Raw genomic sequence first — 19,862 nt, 5'->3', positions numbered from 1 at the left:
AATGCTGGAGCTACTAGGCGTACTATTGGAGGCCCCTGCAGCCTATCTCAGGTTTCTGTGCCTTGGTCCATGCTGGTGCTCCTCCTGTCCCAGTAGGCTATAGAGTTGCAGCAGCAAGCCACGTGACAGAAAGGCTCAAGGGAGTCTGTATCCTGATGCCAGGCTCTCTTCCTGTTGCCTCTCCCTGGGTGCCAGACATTTGCCTTTAGTGACCTTGAGACCATCTGCCTTGTTTGCCTTCCCGCCTCCAGAATTTCAGCTGGCTTTGACCTGGGTTAATTTCTTTCTTGATCTCCTGAACTCCAGTTTTCTATCTCTTTTTGTTCCACTGGAGTACTCACCCTGTGTTTTGACATCCAGGATTCTAATGCCTACCTGGATGTTTCTCTGTCTGAGGTCCTTCTTGCCTGGACTACTCTGCTCCAGCTTCTGCCCAAGAGCAGCTTATTTTAGCCTCAGCATGGATGGGCTGTACATAAAGGTGAGTCTCCTGATCCTCCTAAATCAGAAGCAATGGTAGATTTTTGTGGGGTTTTTTTTCCCTGTATTTGAGTCAAGGTCACAGGTAGAAGTTAACGCTTTCTGGTCTTTACCTTCAAAAAGAAGTTATAAAAGTAAAAATAAATCCCTAAAATACCCCCTGTCTCTGACACATGTTTTGACCTTGCAAGACTCTCCATCACTTCTTATACCAATCAGGTCCAGGTGGCTTCTGACTGGGTCTCAAAGAGTGCAGTGTAAGGTAATCCTGTGGCACCTATCATTTTAATCACTAAATGTTCACACCACTTACCACCTAATTATAGGAGAACAATTACCATGCTATAAAACTTTAGAATCAATGCAACTGTCCCAATAATAACAGCTAAATTTACTGAGTGCTTACTCTATACCACGCACAATGCCAAGCACTTCCCATGGATTATCTCATTTAATCTCCACAGCAACCCTATGAAGTGGGTGCTATAATGCTATCCCCATTTCATAGATTAGAGGGTCACAGAAAAGTTATATAACTTGGCTGAAGTTCTCCAACTAGTAAGTGGTGGGACCAGGATTTGAACCAGGCAGTCAGACTCTAGAGCCCTAGCCATTAAGGTTTTGTTTCATTATTGTTTTTCCAAAGAGTCTGACTTTGCTGTGTTGAAGAATATATTCTGTTTAGCAAATTAAGATATGAAGGGATCATCATTCTGCTGATAGTAACTTCCTAGAGGTTACATTCCAATTTTGAATATTCTTATATTTTTCAGAATTTATTTTATAAAACAAATATTCATAAATAATGGTGGTGGCCATGGGAGAGTTCAGTATTTTAGAAAAAGTTCCTCAATTTTTCACTTTACTCAGTGTATAAGCTTACTCAGTGTATAAGATGGTGTATCTTATATATTTCTGTATCAGTGTATAAGATGGTGTATGTTATATATTTCTCCTTTTTAGTAGCATTATTATTTGTGAGATATATTTGAAATTATAGCCTTAGACTGCTTTAGGAATGAAAAAAATCTACTGATCTAGAGATGTAATGAACTTCAGCTAAACTGTATGACAACTGGTTCCTGCTTGTTAGAGAGAAGTAGTATGAATAGTGTTGAAGAAGGAGAAGAAAATTTCATTTTTGAAAATCAAACTTGACTTCATATTCTTGAAACAGAGCCTACCTACTTTTTGCCAAAGCAGCTGACATGGGAAACTTGAAAGCTATGGAGAAAATGGCTGACGCTTTGCTATTTGGAAATTTTGGCGTGCAAAATATAACAGCAGCTATCCAATTATATGAGTCCTTGGCTAAAGAAGGATCATGTAAAGCCCAAAACGTGAGTTTTGAAGGAAAATGAAACCTTAAATAGCTCCATCCTGAAATAACTATAGACAGCATGTGAAAGGAGTTGAGCAATAGTATTCCAGCTCTGCTGCATGAACCCAGTCTAGGGAGGTTACCATAATGCACTGAAACAGTGGTGTCAGGGCAGGAGTACAGCAGAAGCCTCCGAACCCCCAACAGCTAAATTTTATATAAAATATATTCACCTATATGAAGAAATATGAAACTATGTCTATTATCTTAGGGTGACATGTTTGCATGATTTTTACTTTTCAAATATTTTATAAGCTAAATGTAATTCCTTTTCTATTTTAATAAATGCGTTCCATTTTATTCCAAGAATAACATAGCCATTTCATAGAAAATCTGGAAAACAGGGGAAAAAAAGCTATTTCCAAGCCAACCATCTTGATTCAACTACGGTTAGGACTGCTTTGTACTTTTGCTTGGCTTCTTTCTTTGTGCATTTCTCTTTTTACATCATCCTGATCACAATGCAATTGCATATATCATTTTGCTTCTGGCTACTTTCACTTCATGCTGTAGCAAAAGCATATTTTCATGTTGCTATAGTCTTTACTATGAAAACCATTTTTTTCTGATTATGAAAAAAGTCTGAGAAATCAGAAAGTATGAAAAAGAAAGTAAAGTTATCTAAAAGCTTTCCCCCCAGAGATCACATTTGTTACTATCCAGTGAAGTTCAGAAGCTAGACTTGGAGTCAGACAGACCTAAGTTTGAATCCACTCTTTCATTTGTTTTTTGAATAAGCTACTTAACAAAACCCTTTCACCTCCTTCTGCATGAAAAATTTGACCTTTGTTTCACTCTCTAGTTCTGTTTCCCTGGTGATCTGATGGGAATAAAATGCTAACTATATTTTTAGTTAACCTTGCTTCTGATAGAAATGACCTCTGATTGGCAAACTGCCTTTGAATTGGGAGAAAAGATCATGAACTGTAAATACCAGATGGGGGTAGTACTTCTTATGGGGACACTGGATACTGTGCCTATGGAGTTGTTACATTGAGAATGAGGCTTTTACGTCAGGGTGGCTCCTGCATCTACCCAATGTGGGTCTCATCTCCTTGCATCTGAGCCATCTTCTGAAGGATCAAAGATGGTTCCTGGAAGAATGTATGAACTCTGCTGTAAGAACTCCCACAGAAAAAATTGGGCCAGGTGCGGTGGCTCATACCTGTAATCCTAGCACTTTGGGAGGCCGAGGTGGGCGGATCACTTGAGGCCAGGAGTTCGAGACCAACTTGGGCAACATGGTGAAACCCCGTCTCTACTAAAAATACAAAAATTAGCTGGGCGTCATGGCACATGCCTGTAATTCCAGCTGCTCGAGAGGCTGAGGAGGAGAATTGCTTGAACCTGGGAGGCGAAGGTTGCAGTGAGCCAAGACTGTGCCACTGCACTCCAACCTGGGCGACAGAGCAAGACTCCATCTCAAAAAAAAAAAAAAAAAAAATCCCACAGAAAAAAAGTCCAGATGCTATGCCATACCTGTCTTCATACACTGGTGGCGACAAAGCCCATGGGTGTCCTGTGAGTCTGTATGTTTAGTTGAACCAGAAGTTGGACTGGAAGACCCCTTGTGGATGGGGCAACCTTACTAATTTTCATCTGTAAAGTTAGGATAATGATGAAACATTGGGTACCGCATCCTTCTCGTTCACTGCTATATCTCTAACATTTAACACACTGCCTAGGACAAGAATTATAAGTTGAATGAGGAATTAATTAATTAATTATGAATGAATTTATGGAGTTATTGTGAGGATTAAAATAATGTGGGAAGACACTTAGTTTCATACCTGGAACACTGTAATCTTTATAAAGAAAAGATATGTGGGAGGAGTAGGGATTAGGGAGATATTGGTCAAAGGATATAAAATTTAAGCAAGGAGGAGGATAAAAATAATATTATTACTCCAATATTATTCTTCTGGAATATTTTCTAAGACTCCATAGAATTATTTTTTTACAAAAACGAACAAATACTTTAGTTGCTGCTTCCTAACTTGCTCTTTATTCACTTAACAATGTATCATAGATGTCTTTCCATGTTAATATATACAGACCGACATCATCATTTTAAAAATCCATATAATTTTAATTAAATTAAGTTGCTGAATACTGCTTTTACATCAGGAACTCTTTCTTGAAATTACATGTGAAATAATGCAATAAACAGATTTGTAAATGTTATAATAAAATATGAGAGCTGCTAAACCTTCATTCCCCGTATTTGCTTAATCAAAATATAAAGTTCCAAGACAGACCAAATGTTACCACAGATAACAGTTTCCTCCACTAAAAATGGTATCACTAAAGACCAAATGTTACCCTCACTCCACTCCCACCACTAAAAATGGCAACACCTAATTTCTTTTCAAACTATGTGAACATGAATTTTATTTTCTTAGTGTGTATATACATTAGTTAATAAGTCAACAGTTGTTTCTTGGATAGCTACTATGTGTCAACGTAATGTAGTAATGGGGAGAGAAAGATTACTAGGACAGAGTCCTCCTAGGTCAACCTGAAATGCAAATAACTGCAGCACAATTTAGGTGGACTACAGTTAAGGTGCGTATAAAGTGCTTTAGTCACAGAAGAGGGTCTGGCTAGTTCTGCCTAGGGCAGGTAAAAAATGTTTCAAGGAAGAAGTGACATTTACACTCAGTCTAGAATATTGGATAAAGGAAATAACAAAGATTTCACTTGTTTGTATATAAATAAAGCATTTGATAGAAGGTCGAAATATGACTCCCAGTAAAGAAGTTCCACACTTACATGAATGGTTCCTAAAACACATGGATTTTAGAGCTGAAGTTGGAGTTTCACTCTAGTTAACGTGGTTATTCCATCTAATTTGTGTTACTTTAGCTAATGTAGTTACATCTAGCCAGTTACATCTAGCTAGTGTTACTCTAAGTAGTGTGGTTATCACATGGCCACAAATATCCTCAAATCTCAGTTAAGTGACCATCAGTTGCTTGCCATTTTTTGTTTCTTTTTTTGCCATTGGTTTTAAGGAGAATCATGTGGAAGAATGTAATTGGCTGAGTGCCAACCCAGTGCCGGAAGGAATAACTCTAAATGTCTAACCACTGGCCACAAATTATTACAGCCATCTTTGTATTGTTGAGGCATTGTTGAGACAGTACTCTAAGAAATGTACAGTTACAGACTTCAGGGTGGCATGGTGTGGTGGCAGAGAAGAGGTTCCCAAATCAGAAATTATGACCATATGTGAGTCCATGTATTCTATCACATGATAGCTCTTCTATCTTTTGTTCATTCTTTTAGTATCTCTGAAGAAGTTACTTCTCTAAACCTTGGGTTTCCCAAACCTGTATCTATTATCTTAGGGTAAAAAGAGATTGATAGTAATACCCACATTACTTCACAAGGTTGCCATAAGAACTGAAAAATATCCACAAGCAAATGTTAAAGAACATTAATGAATACTGTTGTGTAACAATTTTAGTCCCAACAGCATTGTCTTTGGAATCAGTCAGTTCTGGCTTTACATCTGAGCTCCACCTGGCCCCTAATGACTTGTCCTCTCTGGGTCTCAATTTCCTCTTCTGTAAAATGGGGATATTTACTTAGATACGTGTGTTTTGGTCTCAAGGAGAAACAGAAGACAGAACATGAGTGAGGACAAATTTATGGCCCAAAAGGCTGACATTGACCTGGTATGCAAAATTCAGCTGAACCGGTTTGTTGTTGTTGTTGTTTGGTTTGGTTTGGTTTGGTTTGGTTTTTTGAGACGGAGTCTCGCTCTGTTGCCCAGGCTGGAGTGCAGTGGAGGGATCTTGGCTCACTGCAACCTCCACCTCCCAGGTTCAAGAGATTCTCCTGCTTTCAGCCTCCTGAGTAACTGGAACGGAACTACGGACTGTGCCACCACACCTGGCTAATTTTTGTATTTTTAGTAGAGAAGGGGTTTCACCATGTTGGCCAGGCTGGTCTCAAGCTCCTGACCTCAGGTGATCCGCCCTCCTTGGCCTCCCAAAGTGCTGAGCCACCACACCCAGCCTCTGTTTATTAAAATACTAAAATACTATGATATTTATTGATTTAAAAGTCTCTGCCCAACCCTCTCTTATGCCCTCCCTGACATCCACCCTTATTCCTCACTTGAATTCCCCTGCCCCAAAACTTCACATGATCTAGCAAGCATAGTGTTAACATCTGGATAAGCAGGGAGCCTCCAGGATCCTGCTCCCGGCACTATAGCTGGATTAAATTCCAGTGCTTTGATGGATTCAGTTCTATATTTTGACTATCATCCCTGTCACCACTATAGGAAAATCTGTTTCCAATAGCAAGTCCCCTTGCAGTTGGTGTATTTCCTTGTGCAAAGAACAGCTCATTAAAGAGATTCTGTGCCACAAACAATAGTTTGATGGCTGGTTGCTAGGACCAGACTGGCCACAGGCCATTCTGACCACAGTTCTCTAATGAGGCTGGCCCAGTGACCACCTTTCTTCTTGGGCTGTTTGCGCCAGCTTGGTACAGAAATCCTGCCCGCACTGCTGGAAGTATTGGGAACTGTGAGGACAACATAGCAACAGAAATGTGGGTAAAGAAGCTGGAGAAAGAGAGAGAGAAAATGAGAGAGAGAGAGCGAGACTGAGAGAAGAGAGAATGAAGACATCTACTATCTCTGAGGGGAAAGGGAAGAACAATCAGAAATAAGGAAATATAATAGATGAGAGGAGCCTGGAGTGCCAGAGGTCTGGTAGGGACCCTATTTAACAATAACAAGAACAAAAAGATAGGAATTCCTATTAAAGTGGCATTGAGGAGATAGAAGGGAAGAAATGCAATTTCTGGGTATGTACAAAGGGAAGCTGGATGGAGGAAAGGAGGCATAATTACTTCTTTTCATGCACCTTGAGTGGTTTACCTTGCAAAAATTCAAATAAACTGAAGGAAATCCTGATAAGGGCAACAAAAGCAATTAAGGTTATAAACAGAGTCCATTAAATTGATTTTCAGAGATTCTGTACCTTTCAAATAATGAGAACTATTAATTAACGGAATAGTCTTCATGAAAATGGTGGAAATTGAGGAAATTTCAAACAATCATACCCTAGAAGATGTCCTATAAAATACTGTACTTTACCAGGCTGGAGGTAGATAAGTTATATATTTTTCTATTTCTCATTTCTCATCCAGGAAGCAGAAATTAGAATTATAAAGACTCACTCTTTCCTTAATATTGATGAACTGTCCTCAATAGGAAATTTGTTAATTTGCCAGACAAGAAGGTTGGATGAAATCTCATTTGCTTTAAGAGTCAAAAATGGCCAGACACGGTGGCTGACGCCTATAATCCCAACATTTTGGGAGGCTGAAGCAGGAGGATTGCTTGAGCCCAGGATTTTAAGACCAGCCCTGGCAACATGGTGAGAATCCTGTCTCTACAAAATTAAAAAAATTGAAATTAGCTGTGCATGATGGTGCATGCCTGTGGTCCAGCTACTCGGGAGGCTAAGGCAGAAGGATCACTTGAGCCCAGGAAGTCAAGGCTGCAGTGAGCTGTGTTCGCACCACCACACTCCAGCCTGGGCAACAAAGCAAAACCCTGTCTCAAAAAAAAAAAAAAAAAAAGAACCAAGAATTGATCAGCCAGGCATGGTGGCTCATGCCTGTAATCCTAACACTTTGGGAGGCTGAGGCGGGAGATCACTTGAGCCCAGGAGTTCAAGACTACCCTGGGCAACATAGTAAGACCCTATCTTTACAAAAAAATATAAATAAGTAAGTATTAGTCAGGAGTGCTGGCACGTGCCGGGATGTGCCTGTAGTCCCAGCCACTTGGGAGGCTGAGGTGGGAGGATCACTTGAGCCCAGGAGGTTGAGGCTGCAGTGAGCTGTGATCATGTCACTACACTCCAGCCTGGGCAACAGAACCAGACTGTGTCCCTCAAATAAAGAAAAAAAAAGAAAAGAAAAGAAAAGAAAGAAAGAAAGAGAAAGAAAGAGAGAAAAAGAGAAATTACTCATTTGCATTGTATTGCCTTAAAGCTTAATTTAATGGTGGTGATCTCTAAGTGTGGTACTATTTGTGGCAATTATTTTCTGGGTTTATTTATTTCTGAGATAGGATCTTGCTCCATTGCCCAGGCTAGAGTGCAGGGGCGCAATCATGTCTCACTGTACCCTCAACTTCCTGGGCTTAAACAATCCTCCCACCTCAGCCTCCCAAGTAGCTAGGACTGCAAGCATAGGCCACCACACCAGGCTAATATTGTTTTAGTTTTTTTTTTAAGACAGGATTTCACTATGTTGCCCTGGATGGTCTCAAACTCCTGGCCTCAAGTGATCCTCCAAACTCAGCTTTCCAAAGCACTGGGATCACAGGCATGAGCCACCTATTTTCTTTCGAAAAATGCTTTTCTGGTTTTTTTTCCCTCTAAATGTTTTATTCATGGGTATGTATTACCTTTGATATCAGAAAAAAATATTTAACTTAGATGTATACACTTCCTTGGTTACATAGTTTAAAATAGTTTTGCTGTGGATTATAAGAAAATTCATTCTATCATGTAAAAATAAACATCATTGACATATAAAAGAAAAAGATATGAGTGTTTCCCTATTTTATCATGCTTTATGATTCTATAATTATTCTATTTTAATGGCAAAGATTCCACATTTTCTTTATTTATTTCAAATTTAAATTATAAGGCCGGGGGTGGTGGCTCATGCCTGTAATCCCAGCATTTCAGGAGACTGAGGCGGGCGGATCACTTGAGGTCAGGAGTTTGAGATCAGCCTGGCCAACATGGTGAACCTCCGTCTCTACTAAAAATACAAAAATTAGCTGGATGTGGTGGCACACGCCTGTAATCCCAGCTACTTGGGAGGCCGAGGCAGGAGAATGGCGGGAACCTGGGAGGCAGAGGTTGCAGTGAGCCTAGGTGGGGCCACTGCACTCCAGCCTGGGCAACAGAGTGAGACGCTGTCTCAAAAAAATTTAAAAAATTAAAATACAGAAGCATTTCACAGAGAGACTATAGGTTATTAGAACTGTGCTAATACAGAAAAAAATTATTTTTAGTATCCACCTAATGATCATTTTGATAATTCTAGAATTACCTGCATTGAGCATTTCTTCTTGATGTTAATGCTCTTTTTGTATTAAAAGTACAGACAGTACCTGAGTTGTTCCTTAGGGTTGATTCACACTTTTGTTTGGTATGCAATTTGAGCTAAAAGTAATGATCACAGGTGCTTTCGAGCTTCATGCAATAATTAAAGGAAAATTGCTTAATCTTTTTTCTCCTTTAATAATAATTTCTTATATAAAAAGTAGAAGGAGGAATATTTAATGTTTAAATTGTTATTATGGAACTTGAGTAATTTACTTTGAAGTACAGTAAAATATTTGAACTTAACTCTGAACTCTATTAATTTAAATCCCAGCTACTGTAACAGTTCCTTAAAAACACAGCATAATGGTTAAGTTCAGAAATATGTCTTACAGGGGCTGGGAGCCCTGGCTTATGCCTGTAATGCCAGCACTTTGGGAGGCTGAGGCGGGCAGATCATTTTAGGTCAGGAGTTCGAGACCAGCCTGGCCAACATAGTGAAACCCCGTCTCAACTAAAAATACAAAAAATTAGCTGGGTATGGTGGTGCATGCTTGTAATCCCAGCCACTTGGAAGGCCGAGGCAGGAGAATCGCTTGAACCTGTGAGGTGGAGGTTGCAGTGAGCCGAGACTGCACCATTGCATTCCAGCCTGGGCGTCAAGAGTGAAACTCTGTCTCGAAAAAAAAAAAAAAAAAAAAGGAAAAGAAAAAGAAATAAGTCTTACAAACAATTTGCTGAGCTTGACCTTTACAAACCACTGAAAGTGTCATTGGTATCATCACTATTATGTAGCTTCTCTTTCAATTCACAACATTTTTCTTTTCTGGATTAAGATTTAATCATTCTGTAATCCATCTCATTTTATCTCACCTTTATCTTAGAAAAGGACCAAATACTAAAAATGGACTATTGTAAAGTTGGTAAGTGACAATGCTCAAGTATTAAGGTATAGGACAGGCCGGGCATGGTGGCTTACACCTGTAATCCCAGCACTTTGGGAGGCCAAGGACGGCGGATCATGAGGTCAGGAGATCGAGACCATTCTGGCTAACACGGTGAAACCCTGTCTCTACTAAAAAATACACCAAAAAATTAGCCGGGCATGGTGGTTGGTGCCTGTACTCCCAGCTACTCAGGAGGTTGAGGCAGAATGGCATGAACCTGGGAGGTGGAGCTTGCAGTGAGCTGAGATCACGCCACTGCACTCCAGCCCGGGTGACAAGAGTGAGACTCCGTCTCAAAAAAAAAAAAAAAAAAAAGTTATAGGACAGTGCTTACTATAATCAACATATTTACTACACGATAGCCCGTAAGATCTTATGACTTCCTCTAGTGTCCTGGCATACTTCAAGTAGTATTTTAAAAATTAAATTAAAGCTGAGCCCTCCAGAGAATTAATTCAAAATCACCCGTTGTTAGTTTTCTGCTAAAGAGAGTGGAAGTGTAACCCTGGGTTGATTATTTGAGGCTGGTAAAAGCATGGTTTTACTCTTTACTTTTAAGAATGAGCTTTATACTGAGGAATACGCCCCTCCCCAGTCACAGAATGGAAATACAACTCTCACACAACCCACTTCACAACTTCCTGAGCTCACAGATTTCTCCAGGAGGATCAGGCCAAATAGTTTGCCAGGCACTGCACAAAAGGATCCACTGTTGGTGAAAGTTTCTTAAAATACAAGCCCAACTCAATAGAACAGTATCTTTATTTTCTTATTTAAAAAAGGTCATTATATTTGTTTACGTCAATGTTTCTGCATAACTAAATTAGATTCTAAATTGAGCAGAATCAAGAATTGCCAAGAGTTGCAAGAAAAATAAAAATCTAATATTGGCAGAAGATATCCTTAAAAAGAGCCAATTTAGCCATTTATATATACATTACAAGGGTGAGAGGAGTACCAGGATCCCAGATGCCTTCCATTGGCAGTAACAGCCTTTATGGTCCACTTTCCTAAAAGAGGAATGTTTAAGATTAGAGGAATTAGCAGAATCAGAGAGTATTTATTTATATATATATTTATTTGTTTGTTTATTTTGAGATGGAGTCTTGCTCTGTCACCCAGGCTGGAGTAGAGTGGCGCCATCTCATCTCAGTACAACCTCCGCCTCCCAGGTTCAAGTGATTCTCCTGCCTCAGCCTCCCAAGTAACTGGGATTACAGGCTCACACCACCACACCCAGCTAATTTTTATCTTTTAGTAGAGACAGGGTTTCACCATGTTGGCCAGGCTGGTCTCAAACTCCTGACCTCAAGTGATCTGCTCACCTCGGCCTCCCAAAGTGCTGGGATCACAGGCGTGAGCCAGTGTGCCCGGCCAAATACATATGTATTTTTTATTTTTGGTGTATGTATTAAATAAATGACACAAATTATGCTTATAAACTGCATGTTAGAGCTATAATGTTTTTAGGAAATGAACTCCATAGTCAATTTCCAAGTTTAAGGAGTTCTTTGTACTTGAAATTGTAATAAATGTAATTGAAATTATAATAAAAAGCTTTAAAAATTATGTACTTTTGTTTTAATTGAATTGTAAGACCTTGATGTATTTTGATTTTAGGAAGACATTTTACAGAGTCTCACATGATGTTCTCATGAACTAGATGAAAAAATAAAAATGTGGGCTTGATAATGGCAGTTGGAGAGTGGTAACACTAATAAACTAATGTCAAGGTGAAAGCAGGTCTCTGAAATACTCGACGGGATTCTGCTCGTGACCCTATGGGCTTCAAATACTTTTTTTTTCTTAAGATGGAGTCTCGCTTTTTTGCCCAGGCTGAAGTGCAGTGGCATGATCTCGGCTCACTGCAACCTCCGTCTCCCCCCCGGGTTCAAGTGATTCTCCTGCCTCAGCCTCACTAGTAGCTGGGATTACAGGCTCACCACCATGCCTGCCTAATTTTTGTATTTTTAGTAGAGACAGGGTTTCACCATGTTGATCAGGCTGGTCTCGAACTCCTGACCTCCAGAGATCTGCCTGCCTCGGCCTCCTAAATACTTCTTCGACTAGTAAGTTGAATAGCAAAGACTAGAGTGTTGCCAATAAGAAGGATAGAAAGAAAGGCATATTACCAATGGCACACATAAGTGTGTGGAATGAACTTCTAAGAATGGTGACAGAAATCATGAGCTCCAAATAAGTAGAACCTTGCAAATACTAGAAACACCCAAACAGACTTTTACAATTCTGCTCTGACAAAAAATGACTCTACTGAGAGAAGGAGTGAGGAGGAACTGTGAGAAAGTGATATTGATGATCTAAATCATCATCTACCATAGCACATCCATAGATAATGTGTGAAATATCTAAATTAAGCAACAGCAAATAGTAGCAATTTATCTAGAGTCATAACAATGGTAATTATCAGAACGGTTGAAATCATTAAAAGTGGTTGATCAGCTCTTCAGAACCATTTGAATTTTAACTTTTTTTTTTTTTTTTTTTTTTTTGAGAAAGAGCCTTGCTCTGTTGCTCAGGCTGGAGTGCAGTGGCGCGATCTCACCTCACTGCAATCTTTGCCTCCCAGGTTCAAGAGAATCTCCTGTCTCAGCCTCCCGAGCAGCTGGGACTACAGCCCCCGCTACCACGTCCAGCTAATTTTTGTATTTTTAGTAGAGAGGGGGTTTCACCATTTTGGACAGGATGGTCTCGATCTCTTGACCTCATGATCCGCCCGCCTTGGCTTCCCAAAGTACTGGGATTACAGGCGTGAGCCACCGCGCCTGGCCGGAATTTTACTTTTCATACACTTGCATTGATTAATTTGACAAAAATATTTTAAAAGTTAAATTTAGATATTACCTCTCTCCTCTCAAAATAATTGTTTTTAAAGCAAAAACCAGACGTCTTCTTCTACTAAAAAGGGACCAGCAATTTGGAAAATGTCAAATTCCAGGTGTGGAGAATAAACGTACAAGATGATCTTAAAATATCTTATCATACCTGATAGGAAGAATGGTGTCAGGAAATTAGAGTCATGACCAAGGGATGGAGGATCCAACTCAAATAGGCTCCCACCGGCTAAAGCTGGAATGATCAAGCACCAAAATGAATAATGATCGCAATGGACTGAAACACCTAAAATCATTTAAATCCATTTGTTCATAATGATACCTAGAAACAACACTTATTCATCACTTCAGGGGACATTAAAGAACCAACTCACATTATTTTGAAAACTGATCAAGGGAGTCAAGTATTTATCTTGCCTATTCTGCACAATAGAGTATGGGTGACATTTTTCTTTATAGAATTATTTCAGCTAATAAATGAAGAAGGAATGACAGAATTATAATGTCTTCATTGCCACCCCTAATCAATCAGTGGATCCGAGATAGGAGGTGGGACTCGATTCCAGAGGTAGAGCTTGGACACTGGACCAAATTGAGTACTAGCTAAAGCAGGGATGAGGTGAGAGCAGCTTTCCATAAGACACACCCACTAGTGTGCCATGTCAGTTTACCATTGCCATGGCAACACCCTGGAGTTACTGCCCTTTTCCGTGGCAATGAGCTGACAACCCAGAAATTACTACCCTTTTTCTGGAAATTTCTTCATAAACCACCCCTTAATCTATATGTAATTAAAAGTAGGTATGAAGGCCAGGGGCAGTGGCTCATGGCTGTAATTCCAGCACTTTGGAAGGCTGAGGCGGGTGGATTGCTTGAGGTCAGGAGTTTGAGACCAGCCTGGCCAACATGGTGAAATCCCGTCTCTACTAAAAATACAAAAAAATTAGCCGGGCGTGGTGGCGGGCGCCTATAATCCCAGCTACTCCGGAGGCTGAGGCAGGAGAATGGCGGGAACCTGGGAGGCAGAGCTTGCAGTGAGCTGAGATCGTGCCACTGCACTCCAGCCTGGGCGACAGAGTGAGACTCCGTCTCAAAAAAAAAAAAAAGAAAAAAATTTGCAAAAAATAATTTAAAAAAAAGATTCCACAAAGAAAAATCTCAATTTATTTGAGAAATGGTAGCTTTGACTAGAAGCAATAAAACTACAAAATAATGACAAAAAGATAGCTTAGTCACATTTTTTATAAAATTACAAGTCTCCTAATTAATAGCAAAATAGAAATTGAAATAACATATTAAGCACTCAATCATGATGATAATACTACATAGTAAAAGTTACGGAATAGGGCTAATGCCAGACGCAGAAGAAAATATACAGCTTTACGTGTTTTAATAAACAAGAAATGGCCAGGCACAGTGGCTCACGCCTGTAATCCCAGCACTTTGGGAGGCTGAGGCGGGCAGATCACGAGGTCAGGAAATCAAGACTATCCTGGCTAACACGGTGAAACCCCGTCTCTACTAAAAATACAAAAAATTAGCCGGGCATGGGGGCAGGCGCCTGTAGTCCCAGCTACTCGGGAGGCTGAGGCAGGAGAATGGCATGAACCCGGGAGGCGGAGCTTGCAGTGAGCCGAGATCGCGCCACTGCACTCCAGCCTAGAGGACAGAGCAAGACTCCGTCTCAAAAAAAAAAAAAAAAAAAAAAAAAAAGAAAGAAAAGAAAAGAAAAAGAAAAAAAAATTAACTCTAGCAAAATAAAGGTAGGACAAAAGGATTAGTAAACAAAAACTGAAATCAATATAATGAATTCGAGAACAAAGTCATTTATTTCATAAATAAAAACGAGATGATTCTTTAGTTCTTTAATATGCTCCCAATAATGGGGACAAAACTCTAGCTGCTACTCACATAATAGGTGCATTTGGTTGTTGCCAGGTGAGCCCCCAATGACCATAACCAAGGAGGATTTAACAAGGGGATTTTATTACTTGAAACAAGTAAGGAGGACACCGGAGGTAGTGCCCCAAAGCAGTGCCCCTACAAACAAGCGTGAAAACCGAGCATGTCTTGGGCTGGTCAGCTGAATCATTGCGTGTAGAGAGGGAGTCCTGGCCGCACAGGCACAGCGGCAGATTATGTTTCTACATATGTCGCCTGTATAGAAAATGGAGAATAAGCTCCTCCCTGTGCCGGGTTTTTAAGATTATAACAATAAGAGTTCGCCAAAGTTCATCTCCTACTCAGCCATCTCTGGATCCAACCGTTTTTTGTTTTTCTGGGGCCGAGCTTCTCCAGGAACTTTTTGAAACAACAAGAACTCAAGGTGCAACAGTTACAAGTGGGCACTTTTTCAGTGTGTACCAGAAAACCCAGGGCCCCTGAGTTACATGACCAGTCTATCACAATTTTTAAAAAATAACTAATGGATAACATTGCAAATTTAAAAATAAAACCACAGATTGAAAGAAATGTAAGCAATTATGAGACAGTGCTATATTCAACTTTATGTGAATACATTAAAATCTAGATGAAATAAAGACATTTTCCAGAAAATATAAATCAGTTCCTCCTGTAGGGTATTATAGGTCACACTCATATCAGTGTGGTAGGAGCCTTGACTAGACCTATAACTATGGAACAAACTGAAAATGTCAAAGATAAGCCTCTCCAAAGACACTACACTCAGATGGTTTTACTGGGAAATTCTATAAAATAAAACCATCAGAAATTTTTTTCTATTATGTAAATCATTTTTTTAAAAAATCTTTAAATATCATTCTAAAATGCCTTAATAAGAATCCAGAAGAGTAAAACAGGCAGATTTCATTTATGAACACCAATATAAGTTTTCTAAATAAAATTTTAGCGAATTGAAAAGCATGAAATTTAATCAAGTAGGATTTTTAACCAGAAATATTAAGATAATTCAACATTAAGAATACATTTTTGTAGCTTAATCTCAATAAAATAGTACCCTATCACTTTCTACCTACTTATCCTGCTTCAGTTTTCTTCATGGTACTTGCTGTGGTTTGAGTGTTTGTGTCCTCTCCAAAATCCATGTTGAAACTTAATGCCCAATTTAACAATATTAATAGGTGAGGCCTTCAGGAGGTGATTAAGCCATGAGGGTGGCACCCCCTGTATAGGACTAGGTGCCCTTATAAAAGGGCTTGAGGGAGGAAGTTCATTCCTTCTGCCCTTCCATCCTCTGCCAGGGAAGGACACAGGCTTTGACTTTCTTGTTGATTTCTGTTACCTCCAGTGCAGAGGACAGTGCCTGGCACCATCTGCTTAGTAAATGCTGGTTAAGTGAATTTTATTATTATGCTAAGAAGAAAAAATATAAATAATTATAATACACGCTGAAAATAGAGTGATAAAATTCAACATTTGTTTCTGATTCTAAAAGTTAATAAACTGAGAGCATTTAATTGAAATTATTAGCAAAATGTATATATAATAGCAAACCACAACAGACATCCATATTAAAATCAGAAACAAAAAAAAGAATACATGCCATGACCACAATTCCTTACATTGTTCTGGAAGTTTTACCCAATAAAGTAAAAGGAAATAAGAGTTACATGAAGGAACTTACAAAATTATTATTTACAGATGATATGTGTCAATTTAGTATACTCAAGAGAATATTTAAAAAACAATGGGTTAGTGTCACATGGCATCTTTTTAAATATAAATAAATAAATTGTAAAAATAAAAAACAGGCTGCGCACAGTGGCTCATGCCTGTAATCCCAGCACTTTGGGAGGCTGAGGTGGGCATATCACCTGAGGTCAGGAGTTCAAGACCAGCTGGCCAACATGGTGAAACCCCATCTCTACTAAAAATACAAAAATTATCTGGGCATGGTGGCAGGCACCTGTAATCCCAGATACTCGGGAGGGTGAGGCAGGAGAATCGCTTGAACCTGGGAGGCGGAGGTTGCAGTGAGCCGAGATCGGGCCATTGTACTCCAGCCTGGGTGACAAGAGCGAGACTCTGTCTCAAAATAAATAACTAAAAATAAAAATAAAAATAAAAAACAATGGGAAGCCATTAAAAGGTGCTAAACAGGGCCCAGGTGACATAAGTAGATTTGGCTCTACCCATAAATGAAGAATGGACAGGAGGAGAACAAGCCTGGATACTACTACAATTGTCCTGATGAGAATTGAGACTAGCTCACAATAGCAGGTGCTGGAAGAAATGAATTAGAGAGATATTGTAGAGGTGAAATTCATTGGAAGTTGATGGTAAATTGGTTACTTGGGGTAAGAGAGTAGGAGGTATCTCAGATACCTCCTGTGTGGGGTTATAAATACGAGAGTTCTGGGAAAGAGAGCCGGAGACTCACTATACAGAATGTAGACTCTTCTAATACTCCTGTTTTCAGCCTTGTTCTTCACCCATATTCTTTAATGTGTCTGTGTCTCAAAGTCTGAAGTTTCCTTGGTTTAATTTCTCCAGGGAATAAGCCTCCCATCTCCAGTGGGGTCAGGGGTTGGGCTATCTGCCTGGCTGCACAGGACAGGGGTTAGGACTGCTCTTTTTATAGACTTCTAATCAATACCCATGTGTCAGCTCCACCTACTGGGTGGAAACTAGACTCTTTGAGAGTCTGCTTTATGTTCTTTTGGTTATATACCCAGAAGTAGAATTGCTGGATCATATGATAATTATATTTTTAATTTTTTAAGGAAACTGCATACTGTTTTCCATAGCAGCTGCACCATTTCACATTCCCACTAACAGTGCACAGGTTCCTATTTCTCCCCATTCTCACCAGCGGTTTTTATTTTCTGGGTTTTTTTGGGGGGTGTGTGTGTGTGTGTGTGTGTTTATAGTGGCCATCTTAACAGGTATGAAGTAATATCTTATTGTGGGGTTTTTTTTGTTTTGTTTTTTTGTTTTTGAGAGGGAGTTTTCGCTCTTGTTGCCCAGGCTGGAGTGCAGTGGCACGATCTTGGCTCACTTCAACCTCCACCTTTTGGGTTCAAGCGATTCTCCTGCCTCAGTCTCCCTAGTAGCTGGGATTACAGGCATGCGTCACCATGCCCGGGCTCTTATTGTGGTTTTGACTTGCATTCCTTAATGATTAGTGATGTTGAGCACCTTGATATTGAGCACATTTTCATATACCTGTTGGCCATTTGTATATCTTCTTTGGAGAAATACGTATTCAAGTTCTTTACACATTTTAAAAATTGGGGTACTTGGGGGTTTTTGTTATTGAGTTGTAAGAATTTTTATACATTCTGGATGTTAATCCCTTAACAGATATATGGTTTGCAAATATTTTCTCCACTTCCATAGGTTGCTATTTTACTGTATCAATTGTTTCCTTTCCTACTTTTTAAAGTTTGGTATAGTCCCACTTGTCCATTTTTGCTTTGGTTGTCTGCACATTTGTTGTCATATCCAAGAAATCACTGCCAAATCCAATGTCATGAAGCTTTTCCTCTATAGTTTCTTTGAGGAGTTTTATAGTTTCAGGACTTACTTTTGGTCTATTCCATTTTTAGCTAACTTTTGTGTATGATCTAGAGTAAGGGTCTGACTACATTCTTTTGCATGTGGATATCCAGTTTTCCCAGCCCCATTTGTTGAAGAGACTATCCTTTCCCCATTGTGCAGCCTTGTCATCCTTGTCAAAGATCATTTGACCTTGTATGTGAGGTTTTGTTTGTGTTTTATGCATTCTGTTCCATTGGTCTAAATGTCTGTCTTTATACCAGTACTACACGATTTTGACTACTGTAGGTTTGTAGAATGTTTTGAGATCAGGAAATATGAGGCCCCCCATTTTGTTTTTCTTTCTCAAGATTGTTTTGGCTATGCATGGTTCTTTTGCAATTCCGTATAAATTTTAGGATGGGCTTTTCTATTTCTGCAAAAAATAACATTGATATTTTAATAGGGATTGCATTAAATCTGTAATCGTTTTGAGTAGTATGAGGATTTTAACAATCTTAAGTCTCACAATCCATCAACACAGCTGTCTTCTTATTGATTTGTATCTTCTTTAATTTATTTCAGCAATGTTTTGTAGTGATTTCTGTAAAAGTCTTTTACCTTTTTAGTTAAGTTTATTCCTAAGTATTTTATCTTTTTAATGCTATTGTAAGTGGAAGTGTTTTCTTTTCTTCCTTGGATTTTTTTCTTAATTATTCGTTGCTAGTATATAGGTACACAACTGATTTTTGCATGTTGTTTTTGTGTCGTGCAGCTTTGCTGAATTCATTTATTAGTTTTTTGTGTGGGGGGGGGGAGTTGTTTGTTTGTTTGTTTTTGTTTTTGTTTTGAGACTGCGTCCCACTCTGTCGCCCAGGCTGGAGTGCAATGGCGTGATCTCAGCTCACTGCAAGCTCCGCCTTCCGGGTTCACGCCATTCTCCTGCCTCAGCCTCCCTAGTAGCTGGGACTACAGGCACCCCCCACCGTGCCCAGCTAATTTTTGTATTTTTAATAGAGACGGGGTTTCACCATGTTGACCAGGATGGTCTCGATATCTTGACCTTGTGATCCACCCACCTCTGCCTCCCCAAGTGCTGGGATTACAGGCATGAGCCACCGTGCTCGGCCTGTTTGTTTGTTTTTGAGATGGGGCCTCACTCTGTTGCCCAGGCTAGAGTGCCGTGGCACGATCTCAGCTTGCTGCAACCTCCGCCTCCCAGGTTCAAATGATTCTCATGCCTCATCCTCCCGCATAACTGGAATTACAGGCACCTGCCACCACGCTTGCCTAATTTTTTTGTATTTTTAGTAGAGATGGAGTTTCGCTATGTTGGCCAGGCTGGTCTCAAACCCCTGACCTCAAGCAACCCACCCGCCTCAGCCTACCAAAATGCTGGGATTACAGGCGTGAGCCACCACACCTGGTCCATTTATTAGTTTTAACAGTTTGTGTGTGTGTGTCTAATCTTTAGGAATTCTACGTGTAAGATCATGTCATCTGGGAATAGAGATAATTTTACTTCTTCCTTTCCAATTTAGATAACTTTTATTTCTTTTTATTGCCTAATTGCTCTGGCTAGGACTTCCATGACTATGCTGAATGGAAGTAGCAAAAGTGGGCATCTTTGCCTTGATCCTGATCTTAGAAAGCATTC

The 19,862-nt window shown here is 39.6% G+C and overlaps 1 protein-coding gene across 25 annotated transcripts in view; it reads left to right on the top strand.

Moving 5' to 3' along the window:
• SEL1L2 (SEL1L2 adaptor subunit of ERAD E3 ubiquitin ligase) overlaps nucleotides 1-19,862 on the top strand; it is a 166,212-nt gene that overhangs the window by 100,354 nt on the left and 45,996 nt on the right. For all 25 annotated transcript variants that reach the window (XM_054674852.1, XM_054674851.1, XM_063803005.1 and 22 more), the window contains one exon: nucleotides 1,658-1,820. In XM_054674852.1, the coding sequence (XP_054530827.1) occupies nucleotides 1,658-1,820 (163 nt within the window). The remainder of the gene's footprint in view (nucleotides 1-1,657; nucleotides 1,821-19,862) is intronic.

The sequence above is a fragment of the Pan troglodytes genome, chromosome 21 (genome assembly GCF_028858775.2).
Source record: "Pan troglodytes isolate AG18354 chromosome 21, NHGRI_mPanTro3-v2.0_pri, whole genome shotgun sequence".
Lineage (NCBI taxonomy): Eukaryota > Metazoa > Chordata > Mammalia > Primates > Hominidae > Pan > Pan troglodytes.
Note: the sequence above shows the minus strand (reverse complement) of the source record. Positions and strands in the feature narration are given on the sequence as shown.